At 45.2% G+C, this 22494-nt stretch overlaps 1 protein-coding gene across 2 annotated transcripts in view; it reads left to right on the forward strand.

The window, feature by feature from the left end:
* The first annotated feature begins 4855 nt into the window (after nucleotides 1-4855).
* GATAD2A (GATA zinc finger domain containing 2A) overlaps nucleotides 4856-22494 on the forward strand; it is a 180552-nt gene continuing 162913 nt past the window's right edge. For both annotated transcript variants that reach the window (XM_038772500.1, XM_038772504.1), the window contains exon 1: nucleotides 4856-4876. In XM_038772500.1, the coding sequence (XP_038628428.1) occupies nucleotides 4874-4876 (3 nt within the window). In that variant the 5' untranslated portion in view covers nucleotides 4856-4873. The remainder of the gene's footprint in view (nucleotides 4877-22494) is intronic.

Genomic DNA, 22494 nt, shown 5'->3' on the forward strand with positions numbered 1-22494 from the left:
CCCCCAAATGAAGGTGAAACCAACTGAGAGGGTTATGACCCTTGTAATGGAAGCGCTGCTCAAGAGATCAGGGTTTAGGCCCAGCCTTCCTGCGGCCACAAGGGGTTTGAAATGTTGCCAAGTCAAAATGTGCCCTAGGGGGGAGAAACTCCTTGTATGACTCTTGCAACACCCACCACCCCTCTGACTCTTGGAGCAGAGAATTCCTGTGTTCTGGTGCCAGCCGTGACACTCACTTGCTGTGTGGCCTGTAGCAGATCCCTTATCTGTGACTTAGTTTCCCCAGCTGTAAAATGGGGATAACACTAGCAAATGCCCTGAGATGTAATGTGCTTTGGAGACCCACAGGAGAGAGGTGTTGAAGCAGTATGGAGTGATAAGAACAGCTTCAATCGGACCTTTGTTAAAAGTAAAAGTGACTGGGTGGTGATGGCAGGACCTCCGAGGATGCCCCGCGCAACAGAAATAAAAACCTTATGCTTCAGAACAAATTACAAAATGTAGTGTGACTGCTGGAATAGCTCATCGGGAGTATCCGTCTTTAACAGCTGTCTGTTCTTATGCGTTAAATCATTGGAAGGGAAACTTCAGGGAAATGGGTCAGATTTGGGGACCAAAGACTGGAAAAGTGATGCACAAAGGCACTTTAATGCAACACGGTAATAGTAGTTGGAGAGGGCCAGTTTGTGGCGTAGTGCCCACATGGAAGATCAGAATTCATCTTGAGCTCCCTGGACTGGGAGAACAGTGGAGAGAGCTGACTCAGCTCCTCTGGGGGAGGGGAGGGGAGGACATTTTGGTATTTCTTTAGCCTATCTGATCATTAGTGCCATGTCTTAAGTCCGGAAGAAGCTAGGTCCAGCCTTCCTTAACTGTGGAAGGGGTGGGGGAGGGGGAAGAGGGGTGCTGTACAACTCTTGGGGTGAAATTTTTTTAAGGTGGGATGATATGTAGAAAGAATTATGGTTAGTTCATGAAATCTGAGGCCCTGATTGTTGTTGTTTTTGTTTTTTTCTTGGGGGGTGGGGGGCGGGAGTCACCGAGATAGAACTTGGGTGGACATTTTTGTCATGAAAGCCCCTTTTGGGGGGTTAAAATGGGAAAAGGGATCAGCCTGCAGAAAGGGCATCAAGCCTTCTCTCCCCTTCATGCCTCCACAATCATCTCTGAACAGTATCAAATTGTGGTAGGCTTTCTTCCTGCAGCCTTTGCATATCCCTTTCTTAATGATGCTTCAGTGTTACCAGTAGAAACTCTGGTTAATATACTGTGAACGAATTATTTTCATTCATTCATTCAATCGTATTTATTGAGCGCTTACTGTGTGCAGAGCACTGTACTAAGCACTTGGGAAGTACAAGTTGGCAACATATAGAGACGGTCCCTACCCAACAGTGGGCTCATACCTATTGTATATCTGATATTTTGTATGCTCTTGCTTCCCCGTTTAGATTGTACCCTTCTGGAGGGCAGAAACAGTGTTTACTTTTATTGTGTGTTTCCAAAAGCCTAGTACAGTGCTTTGCCTACAGTAAATTCATTCATTCATTCAATCGTATTTATTGAGCCTTTACTGTGTGCAGAGCACTGTACTAAGCGCTTGGGAAGTAAATACAGTAAATAAATACTACTGATGATGGTTTGGGGGTAAATTTAGAAGGAAAGGATAGTTGAAAGTCTCTTCATCTTTCTCCCCCCCGCCCCCCCAAAAAAACCCCAAAACAAAGCTTCTTAAACCAGAAAAGAGTATTCGAGTCATTTGAGACAGAGCTTAGTTCACATTGGAAATCTCATGTTAAGATACAGAACAAAATTGGGTTTGGTTCTTTGGACTTTTATCCCAGGTAACCTCTGTTGGAATAGCTAGTGCTCAGATAAATGATTTTATTTTTTTTTCCATCATATATACATTTCTTTTGGTAGTTTGGGTGTTTTTTTTTAAATATACTTGGTGAAAGAAATGTTCTTTGAAGGAAAAACCTGTCAACTCTTCCTGGACAAAATTACCCTTGGTCTAGAAATGAGCAAAGTTTGTTTTTTTAACCAGGCAAACAGTTTTGAAAGTTGCAATTCTGTGAAATTGTCTCATTACTAGTATATATCCCAGACTTCGCTCTGGTGGATTATGGCACCATTACAAAGTTGAGCAAATCATTCTTTTATCTAACAGGAAGTTTTTGAAACTTTTTTATTGAAGAATTCTCACAGCAATAAAAAGCTATGGAAAGTTAGAAGCTGTATTGATCTGTAGATCAAGGTACGTTTATTAGGTGGTAATGATACTTGGTTACCCATTGGTGGGCAGCTCTAAAAAGCCTGTGAATCTAAATTCACTCTCCAATTCCAAACCATAGACCCATGAACTGTTGATTTATATAACTGAAATAGCTGGGGAAGTGAGAGATTTCCTTCCTGTTGGATACAAGGCTTGGGGATGTTAAATCCCTAGAGATCGAGAGGATAAGAAATTAGCTTGCCTTTTTTGGAATTGTGAAGTAAACTACTATACCTGGTATGCTTAGAGCACTCAAATTATGAAATGTAATGCTTTCAATTTCCCTTTTTGCATTGGACCAATTTTGTATTTTGCTTTCTCTATAGCCGGAGGGCTTTTCTTCATTTTTCTAAGAAAAATTTAGAGGACCAGGTCACTACTTGGTAGGGAGAGTTGAATTCTTCTCTCTCTCTTCCCCGGTATCCCCCTCCCCCACACCCTTTATACTAGCCAATGAGTAAGGCTTGGAAGGGTCTTCCCTATATTTAAGCCTGAAACCTACAATACATCTGTATCTATATATATATCTCTCTCTATATATATAGATACATATATATATATATATATATATATATATATATAGATATATATATATAGATATATATATATCGACTAGAGTTGTCAGTGAGGTGTTAGTAGTCCTATCAGCAAAAGATTCTAGATCAGAGATTTAGACAGGGAGAGAGTCATTTTCCCTTCCGGCAGTACAGAAGATGCAGTATCTAGTAGGTCTTCTGGCTTATTTAACTCAGTGAATGGTGTTTGCAAGCGCTCAATAAATACGATTGAATGAATGAATGAATATGCTACTTGTAGCCTGTTGAGTTGGAAGAGCTTCCCAGATTAGTGAAAGCAGAATCCAACATGGTTTCTTGGTATTTTCTGAAATATGGCTGACTCGAACAGATTGAATAAAATACCACCTCTGTTGTACAGCCATCTTTGGTCATAGGGAATATTTGGAACGAGATCGCATTGTCTCTTCGGAACAGAATCATAGAGTAGTCTTGGGATCTTTTCTGCAGTCTCTTCCCTGACAAACTTGCCTAAGGACTGCTAAAGAATTCAGACCTATCAAGGAGGCTAAACCATCTGGTAAGGTCACATAGAGGTTTTGAGGTTGTTTGTCCCTGTATTTGGCGCGCTGAGCATATGTTAACCCTTCCACGCTATGGCCCGAAGCCACTTTGCGATTCCTGGAACACATGGTTGAGAGCTACCCAGAAGGACTTCAGCTAGGATTTTACCTGATGGGGGCTTGGGAGGTGCTTGGGGCAGTCAGATGTCTTTTCGTATTGTGGTGAAGATGGAAATGAGGGAACAACCTTTGCAGAGACCTAAGCTGCCCCCTCTCCCCAGCCCCTGCCCAGAAATTTCAGCTGGTGTGCCATGGTGACTTTGGAAGCAAGAGCAAAGTCCATATCACCTCTCTACATGTTTTGTTTTGTTGTCTGTCTCCCCCTTCTAGACTGTGAGCCCGTAGTTGGGTAGGGACTGTCTCTATATGTTGCTGACTTGTACTTCCCAGGCGCTTAGTACAGTGCTCTGCACACAGTAAGCGCTCAATAAATACGATTGAACGAATGAATGAAATACTATTGAATGAATGAAGTTGTCAGGTTCACTCCATTTGAGGGGGCCCTCATCTGAGATGGTGAAAGTTGGGTGGAGAAGACTGTTGATCTCTGAAGACTTCCCGCTGAAGAAGAAGCTGTCATGATATTTCACTGGGGCCTTGGAAGTGTGTAGAGGTTCATACAGATCTGTGGTAATAGTAATGATTGTGATTTTTTTTTGATGGCATTTATTAAGCGCTTACTATGTGCAAAGCGCTGTTCAAAGCGCTGAAAATAATAGAGGCACAGAAAAGTTAAGTGACTTGCCAAAAGTCACACAGCTGACAATTGGTGGAGCTGGGATTTGAACCCATGACCTCTGACTCCAAAGCCCGGGCTCTTTCCACTGAGCCACACTGCTTCTCGTATTTGCGAAGTGCATACTGTGTGCTGGGAGAGATGAGATAATCAGGTGGGACCCAGCCCCTGCCCCTCATGGGACTCAGAGTCTGTGCAGGAGGGAGAGCAGCTATTGAATCCCCCTTTTACAGATGAGAAAACCCAGAGCAGTTAAGTGGCTTGCCCCAGGTCCCTCAGCAGGCAAGTGGCAGAACCAGGATTAGAACCAGGACCTCTGACTCCCAGGCCTGGGCTTTTTCCACTAGCCCGAGCTGCTGGTCTGCTGTGGTCATTACAATGTTTCTGTGGTTTCATCTTTTTAAAATTAGACTAACGGAAAGCAAAGGAAAAGACCAAGTTTTGTCACTACATAAGGCCATGGTACACCTACACCTGGGATACTGTGTGCAGCTCTGTCTTACATTTTAGGAATGACATTATCATCAATGGATTTTTTTGCACGCTTACTTTGTGCAGAACACTATGCCAAGCGCTTGGGAGAATACAGGACCACAGAGTTGGCAGACACATTTCCTGCCCACAACGACCTGGAGAACCTTACAGAGGAAGGCAACTGAGATGATCAGAGATGATTAAGTGCCATTATTATCAGAGGAAAATCTCCTTATGAAGATGGACTTAGATGGTTAGAATGCCTCAATCTGTTTTTACTATGCCTTGTTTTCAACTCTCCCAACTCTGTCCCCCTGCTCATGTCCTATCTCATGCCTGGAACTCCCTCCCCCTTCAAATCCACCAGACCACAGCTCTTCCCATCATCAAAGCCCTCCTGAAAATCAATCAATCAATCAATCGTATTTATTGAGCACTTACTGTGTGCAGAGCACTGTACTAAACGCTTGGGAAGTACAAGTTGGCAACATATAGAGACGGTCCCTACCCAACAGTGGGCTCACAGTCTAGAAGACTCTATTGAAAACCCATCTCTTAGGGACCATTCTGCGATTGAGCTCCACAGACCCAAGTCACATGTTGTATTGTACTCTCCCAAGCACTTAGCACAGTGCTCTGCACACAGTAAGCGCTCAATAAATGCGATGGAGTGAATGAATGAATCTTCCTTTAGCTCTCCTTAGCGTGAGACGTATTTTTGACGTAGACCTAGTTGTATGTATGAAGTTAGCTACTTCGCTTCTCTGGGCCTCAGTTCTCATCTGGAAAATGGGGTTGAAGACCGTGAGCCCCACATGGGACAACCTGATTACCTTTTATGTACCCCAGTGCTTAGAACAGTGCTTGGCACATAGTAAGCGCTTAACAAATACTGTTATTATTGTGAAGCAGCGTGGCTCAGTGGAAAGAACATGGGCTTGGGGGGTCAGAGGATGTGGGTTCCAATCCCGGCTCTGCCACTTGTCTGCTGTGTGACTTTGGGCAAGTCACTTCACTTCTCTGTGCCTCAGTTAACTCATCTGTAAAATGGGGATTAAGACTGTGAGCCCCACGTGGGACAGCCTGATTACCTTGTATCTGTCCCAGCGCTTAGAACAGTTCTTGGCACATAGTAAACGCTTAACAAATGCCATCATTATTATTTTTATTATTATCATTATTATATATCCTTCAGTACTTTTGCTTTCAACAACAGTAGCATCATTACTTTCTCTGTGAATGCCTTGTGTCTTTCTGTGCCCCTAATTAGATTGTAAGCTCCTTGAAGGCACAGATCTTGTCTCACCCTTTAGTACCCTCTCAAGTGCTCTGAATTGGAGATGCTCAATACATTTATCGAGCCCATTGATGGTGCTCAATAAATACTATTGATTGGTCGAGAAGGCTGAGGTCGGATGGAACATTGAGAGCCTAAGCAAATCTCCTGCCTGGTCAGAGGAGTGGTCTGCCTCACCCTACATTCTCTGTCAGACAGAGGCAATAAGATATATGCAGCAGCTATAATAATAATAGTAATTCATTCATTTATTTATTGAGTGCTTACTGTGTGCAGAGCACTGTACTAAGCTCTTGGGAAGTACAAGTTGGCAACATATAGAGACGGTCCCTACCCAACAGCGGGCTCACAGTCTAGAAGGGGGAGACAGACAACAAAACAAAACGTATTAACAAAATAAAATGAATAGAATAAATATGTACAAGTTAAATAGAGTAATAAATACGTACAAATATATACATTTATACAGGTGCTGTGGGGAGGGAAAGGAGGTAAGGTGGGGGGAATGGGGAGAGGAAGGAGGGGGCTCAGTCTGGGAAAGCCTCCTGGAGGAGGTGAGCTCTCAGTAGGGCTTTGAAGGAAGGAAGAGAGCTAGCTTGGCGGATGTGCGGAGGGAGGGCATTCAAGGCCAGGGGGATGACGTGGGCCGGGGGTCGACGGCGGGACAGGTGAGAACGAGGCACAGTGAGGAGGTTGGCGGCAGAGGAGCGGAGGGTGCAGGCAGGGCTGTAGAAGGAGAGAAGGAAGGTGAGGTAGGAGGGGGCGAGGTGATGGAGAGCCTTGAAGCCCAGGGTGAGGAGTTTTTGCCTGATGTGTAGGTTGATTGGTAGCCACTGGAGATTTTTGAGGAGGGGAGAAACATGCCCAGAGCGTTTCTGCACAAAGACGATCCGGGCAGCGGCGTGAAGTGTGGATTGAAGTAGGGAGAGACACGAGGATGGGAGATTGGAGAGGAGGCTGATGCAGTAATCCAGTCGGGATAGGATGAGAGATTGAACGTGCAGGGTAGCGGGTAGCGGTTTGGATGGAGAGGAAAGGGCAGATCTTGGCAATGTTGCGGAGGTGAGACCGGCAGGTTTTGGTGACAGATTGGATGTGAATGGTGCTCTTTAAGGACCTATTATGTGCCAGTCACTATACTGAGCGCTGGGGTGGGTACAAGCTAATCAGGTTGGACACAGCCCCTGTCCCACATGGGGCTCACAGTCTTCATCCCCATTTTCTAGATGAGGTAACTGAGTCACAGAAAAGTGAAATGACTTGCCCCAGGTCACACAGCAGACAAGCGGCGGAGCTGGGATTAGAACCCACATCCCCTGGCTCCCAACTGTGTGCTCCTGCCACTAGGCCATGCTGCTGTCCTTGTCATCCGTACTCATGCCTAGGAATGGACCATCTAGCATCCTTAAAACTGTCTATTGTTTTTGTTTCCTATTCCCTTCCTCATGATGTGCAGCATTTAGTTGACTTTCTTGGCTGCTGTCACGCATTAACCACTGATTTAAATGAACAGTCAACAGTGGCTTCAAGGTCTCTTTCCTGAGTCATGACTGATGACTCTGAGCCCATCCTCATGTAGGTGGAATTTGGGTTTTTTTTTCCCCCCTAGATTTATTACCTATTACCAATCAATGGTATTGATTGGTAATAGTTGTCTCTCCAGGCTCGCATCTCCTCCTGCCTTCAGGACATCTCCATCTGGATGTCTGCCTGCCACCTAAAACTCATGTCCAAGACTGAACTCCTTGTCTTCCCTCCCAAACCCTGCCCTCTCCCTGACTTTCCCCATCTCTGTTGACAGCACTATCATCCTTCCTGTCTCACAAGCCTGCAACCTTGGTGTCATCCTTGACTCCGCTCTCTCATTCACCCCTCACATCCAAGCCGTCACCAAAACCTGCCGGTCTCAGCTCCACAACATTGCCAAGATCCGCCCTTTCCTATCCATCCCAACCGCTACCCTGCTCATTCAAGCTCTCATCCTATCCCGTCTGGACTACTGCATCAGCCTTCTCTCTGATCTCCCATCCTCGTGTCTCTCCCCACTTCAATCCATACTTCATGCTGCTGCTCAGATTGTCTTTGTCCAGAAACGCTCTGGGCATGTTACTCCCCTCCTCAAAAATCTCCAGTGGCTATCAATCAATCTGTGCACCAGGCAGAAACTCCTCACCCTGGGCTTCAAGGCTCTCCATCACCTCACCCCCTCCTACCTCACCTCCCTTCTCTCCTTCTATAGCCCAGCCTGCACCCTCCGCTCCTCTGCTGCTAGCCTCCTTACTGTACCTCATTCTCGCCTGTCCCACCATCGACCCCCGGCCCATGTCGTCCCCCGGGCCTGGAATGCCCTCCCTCTGCCCATCCGCCAAGCTAGCTCTCTTCCTCCCTTCAAGGCCCTACTGAGAGCTCACCTCCTCCAGGAGGCCTTCCCACACTGAGCCCCTTCCTTCCTCTCCCCCTCGTCCCCCTCTCCATCCCCCCAACCTTACCTCCTTCCCTTCCCCACAGCACCTGCATATATGTATATATGTTTGTACATATTTATTACTCTATTTATTTATTTATTGTACATATCTATTCTATTTATTTTATTTTGTTAGTATGTTTGGTTTTGTTCTCTGTCTCCCCCTTTTAGACTGTGAGCCCACTGTTGGGTAGGGACTCTCTCTATATGTTGCCAACTTATACTTCCCAAGTGCTTAGTACAGTGCTCTGCACACAGTAAGCGCTCAATAAATATGATTGATTGATTGATTGAGCGTTTACTGTGAGCAGAGCACTGTACTATGTCCTTGGGAGAGGAGGACACTAAAGATTAGGTAGACATGGTTCCTGCCCACAAGAAGCTTACAGACCAGAGGGGGAGGCAGAAGCAACGTGGCCTACTGGATAGAGCACGGGCCTGGGAGTCAGAAAGATCTGGGTTCTAATCCTGGGCTCTGCCACTTGTCTTCTGTCTGACCTTGGGCAAGTCACTTTCATTCATTCATTCAATCGTATTTATTGAGCGCTTACTGTGTGCAGAGCACTGTACTAAGCGCTTGGGAAGTACAAGTTGGCAACATATAGAGATGGTCCCTACCCAACAGTGGGCTCACAGTCTAGAAGGGGGAGACAGAGAACAAAACATATTAACAAAATAAAATAAATAGAATAGATATGTACAAATAAAATAGAGTAATAAATACGTACAAACATATATACATATATACAGGTGCTGTGGGGAAGGGAAGGAGGTAAGGCGGGGGGGATGGAGAGGGGGACGAGGGGGAGAGGAAGGAGGGGGCTCAGTCTGGGAAGGCCTCCTGGAGGAAGTGAGCTCTCAGTAGGGCCTTGAAGGGAGGAAGAGAGCTAGCTTGGCAGATGTGGGGAGGGATGGCATTCCAGGCCAGGGGGATGACATGGGCCCGGGGTCGATGGCGGGACAGGCGAGAACGAGGCACGGTGAGGAGATCAGCGGCAGAGGAGCGGAGGGTGCGGGTTGGGCTGTAGAAGGAGAGAAGGGAGGTGAGGTAGGAGGGGGTGTAGTGATGGAGAGCCTTGAAGCCAAGGGTGAGGAGTTTCTGCCTGAAACTCCTTCACTTCACTTCTCTGGGCCTCAGTTGCCTCATCTGTAAAATGGGCGTTAAGACTGTGAACCCCTTGTGTTCACAGTTGCCGATCTGTACTTCCCAAGCGCTTAGCACAGTGCTCTGCACACAGTAAGCGTTCAATAAATACGACTGAATGAATGTGGAACCTGGACTGTGTCCCACCTGACTAGCTTGTGTTGTACTCTCCCAAGCACTTAGTGCAGTGCTCTGCACACAGTAAGCGCTCAATAAATATGACTGACTGAATGAATATTTCCTCAGTGCTTAGAACAACGCCCAGCACATAGTAAGAGCTTAATAAATACCATTAAAAAAGCAAAGTAAAACAGAAAACCTTGTTCCCATTGAAGTTCATTTTCCACTTAATGGCTCACTCCAATTTGAGGTCTTCCTATAGTTTATTCCCACCCAAAAGAGCTTAATGTCATCTGCCAACTTGGAGATTTCACTCTCCAACCCTTCTTCCAGATTATTTCTGAAAATGTTAAAACCAATTCTAGCACTGAGCCCAAGGGGAACCCACTGTTTACACTTCTCCGTCCATTAATCTCTAGCCTTCATTTGTTTTTTTCATGTATTTTGCTAAATTCTTATCTGGCTAGTTACCTTCAACTTAAAGTCTTGAGAACATAAGCAACACCGTTATTAAGTTAGAACAAGGCCCCATCTCCTCTGATGGACCATTCGTTGCCTCTCTCCTGGCCAGTTTTCTCTCAATGACAAGAACATTCCCAATTTGTAGATAAGCCTTTGGTGGGGAATTTAGTCCTTTTGAAAGCCTAAAGGAATTCTGTTCCCTGGTTTTCTCTATCTACATGCTTACATGACTCTTAGGGAGGCATTCCCTTATAGAAACCATGGGCTCTTCGCCCAGTGAGTTGTGTTTTTCTAAATGCTGACCAGTTTTTCATTTAATTTTAGATTTTCCTAATTTGCCAGGTAAAGATGTGAGACTCAGAGCCCGGGCCTGGAAGTCAGAAGGACCTGGGTTCTAATCCCGGCTCTGCCACTTGTCTGCTATGTGACCTTGGGCAAGTCACTTCACTTCTCTGTTTGTTACTTCATCTGTAAAATGGGGATTAAGACTGTGAGCTCCATGTGGGACAGGGACCGTGTCCAGTCTGATTAGCTTGTATCTACCCCAGTGCTTAGAATAGTTCTTGAAACATGGTAAGCACTTAATAAATACTATTATTATTATTATTATCTCTCAGGATCACATCTGGGAGTTAGATGTAGATGGGAGTTCCCCTGGTGATCCACTGGTCTTTTGGAATAGAAGCCATTTGTAATGCTATTTTTCAGAACACTTGTCTGCTGTGTGACCTTGGGCAAGTCACTTTGCTTCTCTGTGCTTTGAGTTACCTCATCTGTAAAATGGGGATTAAGACTGTGAGCCCCATGCGGGACAGGGACTGTGTCCAACCTGACAACCTTGTATCTACCCCAGCGCTTAGTACAGTGCCTGCCACATAGTAAGTGCTTAGTAAATTAGCATTAAAAAAAGACAAAAAGACAAAAACTTGGTGGATGCTACCGTCCGAGGGATTCGTTTTTATGTAGTTAATCAGAATGGTCTAAAGCGTCCCTTGCAGACCCCACAATTTGATTCAGTTGCTCTGCCTTGAGCTTCCACAAGGAGGGTATGAATCTCTTAGTAAAGAAAGACTGAACTAAAGAATTCATTGAGCCTCTCAGCTACCTCCTTTTCATCCCTGAGTGCACTTCTTACCCCTTGATCATTGAGTGGTTCCCTTGATTCCCTAACTGGCCTTTTCCTCTGGAGACATTGGAGGGTTTTTTATTATTAAAAGCACCCTTGCAAGGTGCTCTTCAAACTCCTTTGTCCCTAATTTCGGGTTTGCACCTGTCCCACCCCTCTGGGCTTTCCTTTTCTCCCCACTGGAATGAGCTTTCCATTTTAAAAACTGATGGCTTTTTCCCCTGGGTGACCTCCTTGATTCCACTGTAAGCCATTCAGGGGTTCTTTTCCCTCCCTTGCTTATTGATGTGTTGCTGCCATCACAGGAGATGGGCCATTGTTCTGACTTAATGGCATTGCTTATGTTCTCATGACAAAGTTGAATCATTCAGTCAGTAGCATTTGTTGAGTGCTTTCTATGTGCAAAGCACTGTACTAAGCACTTGGGAGGTACAGTACAATAGAGCTAGTAGACTTGATCCCTATCCTGAAGAAGCTTGCAATCTAGTCAGGGAAAAAGACATTAAAATGCATTATAGAGAGGGGAAGGAGCAGAGTATAAGGATATAGACATAAGTGCTCTGGGGTTGGGGTGAATATCAAAGTGCTTAAGGAGTACAGATCCAAGTGCATGGGCAAAACAGAAGGGAGGGGGTATGGGGGAAATGAGGGCTTAGTCATTCATTCATTCAATCGTATTGAGCGCTTACTGTGTGCAGAGCACTGTACTAAGCGCTTGGGAAGTCTAAGTTGGCAACATATAGAGTTGGTCCCTACCCTACAATGGGCTCACAGTCTAGAAGGGGGAGACAGACAACAAAATGAAACATGTGGACAGGTGTCAAATCGTCAGAACAAATAGAATTAAAGCTAAATGCACATCATTAACAAAATAGAATAGTATATATGTACAAGTAAAATAAATAGAGTAATAAATCTCTACAAACATATCAGCGCTTAGGACAGTGCTTTGAACATAGTAAGCGCTTAATAAATGCCATTATTATTATTATATACAGGTGCTGTGGGGAGGGGAAGGAGGTAGGGTGGGGGAATGGGGAGGAGGAGAGGAAAAAGGGGGCTCAGTCTGGGAAGGCCTCTTGGAGGTAGTGAGCTCTCAGTAGGGCTTTGAAGGGAGGAAGAGAGCTAGCTTGGCAGATGTGTGGAGGGAGGGCATTCCAGGCCAGGGGGAGGATGTGGGCCGGAGTTCGATGGCAGGCAGGCGAGAACGAAGTACAGTGAGGAGGTTAGTGGCAGAGGAGCGGAGCGTGCGGGCTGGGCTATGGAAGGAGAGAAGAGAGGTGAGGTAGGAGGGGGCGAGGTGATGGAGAGCCTTGAAGCCGAGAGTGAGGAGTTTTTGCTTGATGCGTAGGTTGACAGGCAGCCACTGGAGATTTTTGAGGAGGGGAGTAACGTGCCCAGGGCGTTTCTGCACAAAGATGATCTGGGCTTAGTCAGGGAAGGTGCCACAGAGGAGATATAGTAATAATAACTGTGGTATTTGTTGAGCGCTTACTCTATGTCACGCCTTTTACCAAGCTCTGGGGTAGATTCAAGACCATCAGGTCCCACTTGGGGCTCACATTGCAAGTAGAAGGGAGAACGGGTATTGAATCCCCATTTTACAGCCGAGGGACTTCAGAGCCAGACTTGCCCAAGGTCACACGGGAGGCCAGTGGCAGAAGTGGGATTAGAACCCAAGTCCTCTGACTCCCAGGCCCGGCCTCTTTCTGCTTTGAAGATGGGGCAAGTGGTTGCATATGAAGGGGGAGGGAGTTACAGGTGAGAAGGAGGTCGTGGGCGAGGGGTCGGTGGCAAGATGGCCGAGATTGAGGTATAGTGAGTAGGTTGGTGTTAGAGGAGCAAAGTGTAGTAGTAGATCAGTGAGGTAAGGTAGGAGGGAGAGAGCTGGTTGAGTGCCGTAAAGCCGATGGTGAGGAGTTTTGTTTGATGCCGACAGTTGAAGGTAACTAATCAGATATGAACTTAGCAAAATACGTCAAGAATGAAATTTTAAATGAGAACATTCTTTTCCCTGAGAATCACTGACCAAGGCCATTCAGAGCTAAGTAGAAGTCAAGTTTAATAATAATAATAATAATTATTATGGTATTTATGTGCTTACTCTGTGCCAGGCACTCTATTGAGCGCTGGGATGGATATAAGCAGATCGGATTGGACACAGTCCCTGTCCCACGTGGGGCTCAAGATCTCAATCCCCATTTTACAGATGAGGTAACTGAGGCCCAGAGAAGTGAAGTGACTTGCCCAAGGTTACACAGAAGACAAGTGGCAGAGCTGGGATTAGAACCCATGACCTTCTGACTTCCAGGCCCGTGCTCTAGCCACTAAGCCATGCTGCTTCTCAGTGCCTATCTTCTCCAGCAGCTTCTTTATGCTGGGGACTATTTAAGCTCTGGAACTGCACCCAGAAAGCCATGCCAGGGATAATGGGCTCCTTTGCAGAATCAACATAGCACGGGTGGACTGACGTTAAGGTGGAAGAAATGCTAGAGTCACATGTCAGCACTAGGAAAACCCAAAATTTTATTAGAAATACAGAATTAGACTGTAAGATCATTCTGGGCAAGAAGTGGGTCTACCAACTCTGTGGGATTGTGTTTTCCCAAGTTTTTAGTCCAGTGCCCTGCACACAGTAAGCGCTCAAATACCATTGATGAAGATGATGGTGATATTGTGTTTACTGTGTGCAAAATCAATCAATCAGTGCTATTTATTGAGCGCTTACTGTGTGCAGAGCACTGTACTGAGCGCTTGGGAAATACAAGTTGGCAACATATAGAGACAGTCCCTACCCAACAGTGGGCTCACAGTCTAGAAGGGGGAGACAGAGAACAAAACCAAACATATTAACAAAATAAAATAAATAGAACAGATATGTACAAGCAAAATAAATAGAGTAATAAATATGTACAAACATATATACATATATACAGGTGCTGTGGGGAAGGGAAGGAGGTAAGACGGGGGGGATGGAGAGGGGAACGAGGGGGAGAGGAAGGAGGGGGCTCAGTCTGGGAAGGCCTCCTGGAGGAGGTGAGCTCTCAGTAGGGCCTTGAAGGGAGGAAGAGAGCTAGCTTGGCGGATGTTGGGAGGGAGGGCATTCCAGGCCAGGGGGATGACGTGGGCCGGGGGTCAACGGTGGGACAGGCGAGAACGAGGTACGGTGAGGAGATTAGCGGCAGAGGAGCGGAGGGTGTGGGCTGGGCTGTAGAAGGAGAGAAGGGAGGTGAGGTAGGAGGGGGCGAGGTGATGGAGAGCCTTGAAGCCCAGGGTGAGGAGTTTCTGCCTGATGCACAGATTGATTGGTAGCCACTGGAGATTTTTGAGGAGGGGAGTAACATGCCCAGAGCGTTTCTGGACAAAGACAATCCGGGCAGCAGCATGAAGTATGGATTGATACTGGACTAAGCACTTGGGAAAGTACAGTGCAATAGAGTTGAGAAGCATCGTGGCCTGGTGGATAGAGTACAGGCCTGGAAATCAGAAGGTCATGGGTTCTAATCCTGCTCCGCCACTTGTCTGCTGTGTGACCTCGGGCAAGTCACTTCACTTCTCTGTGTTCAGTTACCTCATCTGTAAAATGGGGATTAAGACTGTGAGTCCCATGTGGGACAGGGACTGTGTCCAATCTGATTATCTTTTATCTACGCCAGTGCTTAGTACAGTGCCTGGCACATCATAAACATTTAAGAAATACCATTAAAAAAGATCCTTGCCTACAAGGAGCTCACAGTCAAATCGTATTTATTGAGTGCTTACTGTGTGCAGAGCACTGTACGAAGCACTTGGAAGAGTACAATATAACACCGTAACAGACACTTTACCTGCCCACGGTGAGCTTACAGGTGAGAATGGGGAGACAGATATTAACATAAATTACAGAAAGGGGAAATGGCAGAGTGCAGGATATATACGTAAGTACTGTAGGACTGAGGACGGAGTGACCGTCTAGTACTAAGGGGTACATAGATGACGCAGAGGGGAGGGCAGGTAATGAGGGCTTGGAGGAGATGTGATTTTAGGAGGACTTTGAAGGTGGAGAGTGTGGTGGTCTGTGGGACATGTTGGGGGAGATCCAAGCCAGAGGGAAGATACAGGCAAGGGGTCAGAGTGAGGTAATGAGATTGAATAGATTGGTGTTAGAGCAAAGTGTGCTGGTTGGGTTGTAGCAGGAAATGAACGAGCTGATTGAGTGTCTTAAAGCCCTTGGGGTGGGTGGCTGGGCAACCACTGGAGGTTTTTTGAGGAGCTGGGATACATGGACCGAATGACTTTTTAGAAAAATGATCCGAGGAGCAGAGCGAAGTAAGGACTGGAAAAGGGAGAGACAGGAGGCAGGGAAATCAGCTAGGAGGCTGATGCAGTAGTCGAGGTGGAACTAGGTTAAGTGTTTGGATCAGTGTGGTAGCAGTTTAGATGGAGAGGAAAGGGCAGGTTCTAGAGATGATGTGAAAGTAGAACCCACAGGGTTTGTTGACATTAAATATGTGAGTTGAATGAGAAATGAGTTCAGGATTATGCCAAGGTATGGGCTTGTGATACAGGAAGGCTGATGGTGGTGATAGTGGTAGGAAAGTCAAGAGAAGGACAGTGTTTTTAGTGTGAACAGGAGGAGTTCTGTTTCGGACATGTTAAGTTTGAGGTGGAGAGGTGTCCTGAAGGCAAGAGGGAAAAGCAAAGCTGCAGAGAAGGAGAGAGGTCAGGGCTGGAGAGGTCCATTTGGGAATCATCTGCATAGAGATGGTAATTGAAGCTAGACTGTAAGCTCACTGTGGGCAGTGGGTGGTTCTGTTTACTGTTATATTGTATTCTCCCAAGTGCTTAGTACAACGCTCTGCATACAGTAAGGGCTCAATAAATACAATTGAATGAGTGAAGCCATGGGAGCAAATGAGTTCTCCCAGGGAGTGGGTGTAATTGGAGAATAGAGGGGGACCCAGAACTGAGCGTTGAAGGACTCCCACAGGTGGGAGGCAGAGGGGGAGCCTGAAAAGGAGCGGCCAGGGAGATAGGAGGAGAACTGGGAGAGGACAGTATCAGTGAAGTCAAGGTTGGATAATGTTTCCAGAAGGGGGTGGTCCACAGCGTCGAAGGCAGCCAAGAAGTCGAGAAGGATTAGGATGGAGTAGAGGCTGCTGGATTTGGCAAGAAGGAGACAATGACTCTTCCCCACTTCACAGCCTTAATGAAGGCACATGTACTCTAGGAGGCCTTCCCTGACTAAACCCGTTTCCTCTTCTCCCACTCCCTTCTGTGGCACCCTGACTGCTCCCTTTGTTCTTCCCCCATCCCTGCCCTGCAGCACTTAGGTATATATCTGTAATTCATTTCTTTATATTAATGTCTGTCTCCTCCCTTTTAGACTATAAACTCATTGTGGTCAGGGAATGCTTCTGTTGATTGTACTGTACTCTCCCAAGCACTTAGTACAGTGCTCTGCACACAGTAAGTGCTCAATAAATGCTATTGAATGAACGACTGGTGACCTAGAGAGGGCCGTTTCCGTTGGAGCTAAAGGGGCTGTGTGACTACTTCGGCGGTTTCTTCAGTGTCCCCAAGTCTCCGGGAAAACTTTGTGGCCAGCGAGGTCCCAGCAAAGAAGGGATGCCTGTTGCCTTCCAGTGCTGGGCCAGACAAGTGTGATGGATTACTGTTGGCAGGGTACTGAAACTGATGCAGGTAAGAAGGGCAAAGTAAATTCGAGTAATGCAGCACAGCAGGAGAATGCAGAAAAATAGCAGCCGATGCACCAACTTGCCACAACAGTGATCAAAGGCATTAATTAGCCCAGAGTTGGAGAGGCAGAACTGGGAAGAGTGTGTTATGAAAAGTTCACATGTAGGCAACCTGGGAAGGAGTATTCCTCTTCGCTGGTTGGCAAGGCCTAATTGGGTCTCTGAAAATGGTGTTATGTGAAAGAGTGCTGAACAAAGTGTAGTTTCCAATAGGAAGTATTGTAAGTGCATCAGTGCATTCCCAAGATTCCCCAAATTGACCAATACAATGCGAATATACTTTTAAACAGTGATAAGAAACCAATATAGTTAATGCTGTCTATTAGCGGCCATCTGCGCTTAAATATGTATCGTGATAAAAGATGAAGAATTTAAACAATTACGTGTTAATCTGTGTCAACATAGAAAAAGCACAGTTGTCTTTACCAGAGATGTGCTTGCATTGAATAGATGCTCATCTGGAGATGTTGCAGTGCATCTCATTTAACCATTTGCTCCTTGTAGCGCTTGACTCTGCTCACGCCTGGCTCTCCGGTATTTCTCTGCTGTATGTCTGGCTCTCTGTTACTTCTCAGCAGAGTCTCTGATGTAGCCTTACTTTTTCCCCCAGCAGAGTGCTTTCATATTGCATTATTCGAGGTTGGCTTTGAGATCGCGATATGCTGTAATGTATCAATTTGCAGAGTAACTAACTTCAAGGTAAAACACAGACTGTATCTTCATCGCTCAGAGCGCTATGGTTAAGTGTGAGGAACAGTGTTATTAAAATTAAATATTGCAATTGTGGAAAAGCACTAAAAGAACATTGTAGCAGGGAATTGCTGTACTGGCTTCACATCAGTCTTTTCACAATTGCACACTTGGATGTTAGTGCCATCGGATGCAAAGGATGAAATGGTTCGTAGCGGAAAGAACGTAGGACTGCAAGTCAAAAGACCTGGATGAGAAGCAGCATGGCTTAGTGGAAGCAGCACGGGCTTGGGAGTCAGAGGTCATGGGTTCTAATCCCGGCTCCACCACTTATCGGCTGTGTGACTTTGGACAAGTCACTTAACTTCTCTGTGCCTCAGTGACCTCATCTGTAAAATGGAGATGAAGACTGTGAGCCTCACGTGGGACAACCTGATTACCTTGTATCTACCCCAGGGCTTAGAACAGTGCTTGGCACATAGTAAGTACTTAACAAATACAATAATAATAATTTGTAATTATTATTATTTTAGGCCCACCTCTGCCATGGGCTTCCTGGATGAACTTGGGCAAGTCATTTACCTACTCTGGGCCTCAGTTCCTCATTTGAGCTCCCTGTGGGACAGGGAGTGTGTCTGATCTGACAACCTTGTATCTCCCTCAGCACTGAACACAGAGTAAGTGCTTAATAAATGCCAAAATAATATTAATAATTATTATAGGGATTCTTTTGCCTTGTTTTCTTATGGTCCTGTATAACATTTTCTTTGAGTCCGTTTTGTTATAACAACTTTAATCAGCATTTGGTCTTCTTGCTTTTGTACATAAAGTGCCCTGCAGATTGTAATGGTTCTGGGAAGATCCCAGTAATCATAATTAATTATCTTTGTTATGTTGACAAGGAGAGGCCATGTGGTTAGTAACAACAGCCATGGAATGAGAGTTCTTTGATCTTTGTTCTTATCCCGACTTCTACCAGTGACTTGCTGAGTGACCTTGGGCAAGTCATTTAACCTCTACGAGAATTGTTTTCTCTGCAGGGAAAGTAGGAATAGTAATTCAGGTTTCAGGAGACATAATCTTCTACCTCTGTGTTTTAGGTTTAGGTTACAGTCTAGCCAGGGTATAAAAGAATGCATATGGAGGGGACACTTGAGTCCTGTCTTTGACCCTGGGGTGAGCAACCCCTTTCTTTGAGCTGGGGCGTGGGAGGTGGCTGTCAGAAAACCGAAACATGCCCTGTGTGCTCTATCCATAGTCCATCTGAGTCCGTCCGTCAGTTGTATTTATTGAGCGCTTATTGTGTGCAGAGCACTGTACTAAGCACTTGGGAGACTACAATACAACAGACACATTCCCTGTCCAACACTAAGCTTATAGTCTAGAGTGGGAGACAGACATTAATATAAAGTAAATGACAGGTATGTACATAAGTGCTGTGGGGCTGGGGGGGTGAATAAAGGAAGCAGGTCAGGGCAACGCAGAAGGGAGTTGAAGAAAAGGAAAAGAGGGCTTAATCAGGGAAAGCCTCTTGGAGGAGATGTGCTTTCAGTAAGGCCTTGAAGCAGGGGAGAGTAATTGTTCGTGATATTACTGATTGGGCATAGGGAGAGTTTACTGTTTGTATGAATACAATATGATGTCCCCACATCATAATGACAACAGTTGTGGCATTAAGTGCTTTCTGTGTGCTAGGCATTGGAATGCATATTAGATTATTAGATCAGGCACAGTCTCTGCTCCATCTGGGGCTCACACTCTATCTTATCCCTATTTTACAGATGAGGAAACTGAGGCCCAGAGAGGTTAAGTGACTTGCCAAGGTCACACAGCAGGCCAAAGGCAGAGCTGAGACAAGAACCCAGGTCTCCTGGCTCCCAGCCCTGAACTCTTTCCACTAGGCAACGCTGCCTGATCATGTGTTTTCCCTATGGGCTTTGGCTGGGATGCTCTTAGGGAAATGTTCATCCAGAAGCGTGAATCTGTTTGATTGCAGTGTGAAGCAGCATTGCAGACCAAGTACTGCAACGGGAGCTTTTCTTAAAAGTGGGGTGTTTCAGGAGTGCAACTCCTGCATTATAGGAGAACTGGTTGTTTTGAGGGTTCTTCTCCCTTGCTCTCCCTTCTACGTCATCTGTGTACTTGGACATTTGACATTAGCCCCACCCCCAACCCCTCAGCACTTATGTACATATCTTTATACTCTATAAATTATTTCTACTGATGTCTGTCTTTCCCCCTCTAGGCTGCAAGCTCGTTCCGGGCAGGGAACGGGTCCGCTAATTCTGTTGTACTCAGAGAAGCGGCATGGTGTAGTGGATAGAGCATGGGCCTGGGAGTCGGAAGGTCATGGGTTCTAATCCCGGTTCAGCCACTTGTCTGCTGGGTGACCTTGGGCAAGTCACCCCCGGCCCACGGCCTCCCCCTGGCCTGGAATGCCCTCCCTCCACACATCCGCTAAGCTAGCTCTCTTCCTCCCTTCAAAGCCCTACTGAGAGCTCACCTCCTCCAGGAGGCCTTCCCAGACTGAGCCCCCCCATTCCCCCGCCCTACCTCCTCCCCCTCCCCACAGCACCTGTATATATGTTTGTAGAGATTTATTACTCTATTTTACTTGTACATATTTACTATTCTATTTATTTTGTTAATATGTTTTGTTGTCTGTCTCCCCCTTCTAGACTGTGAGCCTGCTGTTGGGTAGGGACCGTCTGCATATGTTGCCAACTTGTACTTCCCAAGCGCTTAGTACAGTGCTCTGCACACAGTAAGCGCTCAATAAATACGATTGAATGAATGAATGAACTTCACTTCTCTGGGCCTCAGTTACCTCTTCTGGCAAGTGGGGATTGAGAATGTGAGCCCCATGTGGGACAGGGACTGTGTCTAACCTGATTTGCTTGTATCTACCCCAGCGCTTAGTACAGTGTCTGGCACATAGTAAGTGCTTAACAGATACCACACTTATTATTGTTATTACTTTCCCAAGCCCTTAATACAGTGCTCTGCACATTAGTAAGTGCTCAATAAATACCATTGATTGATTAATTGATTCTTCAGCTTTTTAGGTTTATCTACTTCCATCTTACCAGAAAGCATCTAAACAACTGTATTTATGTGTTTTAAAAATCCATACATTGTTGCATTAATTGCATTATTTGAAGCTCCAGGCTTTCTTGTTTAACCTTTTAAAATCTCCTGTTTGCAAGAGGACTTTTGACCTAAATATGGAATAGATTAAGATTTCAAATTCCAAAAAGCATCTAAAAAACCTGTATTTCTGTATTTTAAAAATGCATACATTGTTGCATTAATTGCATTGTCTCAAGCTCCAGGCTGTCTTGTTTAACCTTTTAAAGATTGCAAGAGGACTTTTGACCTAAATATGTAATAGATTAAGATTTCAAATTCCTCCCAAGGCAGCTCTTCTTTAAAGATGGTAAAACCTATATTCTACTACTTACCTCATCCAAGTGTGGAAAGTGGAAATGATGCCATGCTTCTCAAAGTTGTGCTGCCCATCGCTTTTCCATAGATCGGGGAATGGAAATTGGGGAAATATCCCCAAGACGTGATTGTTATATTAGGAATCGAGTCCCCTTCTTTTTCAGCAGCTGTACTGTTGGAAGGTACTCCTGCTCAGTACCCATGATCAACTAGAAAAGGTGACATCAGAAAAAGCTATGTGCATGAACTGTCGAGCAGTGCACAACTTAGCGGAAAAAAAAGTGTCTTTACGTCTGAACTGAATATGTATATGAGTACATGAGTATATGTATATGAGTACACAGGTCCAGCACAAATACTTTCTTTGAGGTTGAAATACACCACTAAATATACTTAAGGTCTTAAGACACATCTATCAAAAGCTGTATTTTCTTGGACAGATGTTTTTTTCCTGTTATTTTAATCCCTCAGTATTTAGAAAACAAGGCTCAAGGACTAACTTTTCCGATACTTAATTTGATCTAAATGTAGGTAGGTGGTTTTACCACATAGACACAAAGGAGGTGTTCCTTGCCAAATAATGACACATGCAGATGAAGACAGAGTGGGAGATCCACTTCCTGTTCTCTACAATAGTTCTGAGCAGTTTTTTTTAACCCTTTCTGGACAGTATTTGTGAATTGGACACATTCAAGAACACAACACTGGTGAACCAGCGAACTAATTAAGCATAAGCGTAAGCTGGGCCTAAGATCTTTAGGAGTCACTGTGCCAGTTTCAGATGTGTAGAGGACAAATTATAGATAGTGCATATTAACAGTGCATTATTGAAAACTGTCTAGTTATAGATTAAATGCTTAAAGGGCTTTCACATGGTAAGTCTCACTGAACTGTTCTATTGGGATATTCTGCTTTCACAGCATATCTCCAGAGAACCCACTTTGTTGTTTCAGGGAGTATTTAAACCTAATTAATCTCTGCAAAGAAACAAACAGGTGTTGAATTCTCCTTACTGTTTATGCTGTCCTTCACAAGCATCTACTAAACATCTACTAAACCCACTTGGCCCTTACCAACGTACTCTGCAACCTGGTCTTCAGAGGACTAAACTAATGTACAATCAGAAAAGAAACAAATACTACTTATTGAGGTTGCGCATCCCATCCTACAGTCCTCTTGGTGAAAAATTAACTTGTTTGCTCATTTCTAGGAGGCTAGCTGTTTGTTCATGGTTACCTGTTTTACATCTTAGAAAACAGACTATAATCCATAAAACTGTCTTCTCAGAATTGGTAGACTATTGATTAGATTTGCAAGGTTTGAGTCTACTGCTTTTCTTGGTAATAATAATTCAAGAAAACCATTTTGTGTTTTTGTGCAAAGTCA

This window comes from Tachyglossus aculeatus, chromosome X1, assembly GCF_015852505.1.
Source record: "Tachyglossus aculeatus isolate mTacAcu1 chromosome X1, mTacAcu1.pri, whole genome shotgun sequence".
NCBI lineage: Eukaryota > Metazoa > Chordata > Mammalia > Monotremata > Tachyglossidae > Tachyglossus > Tachyglossus aculeatus.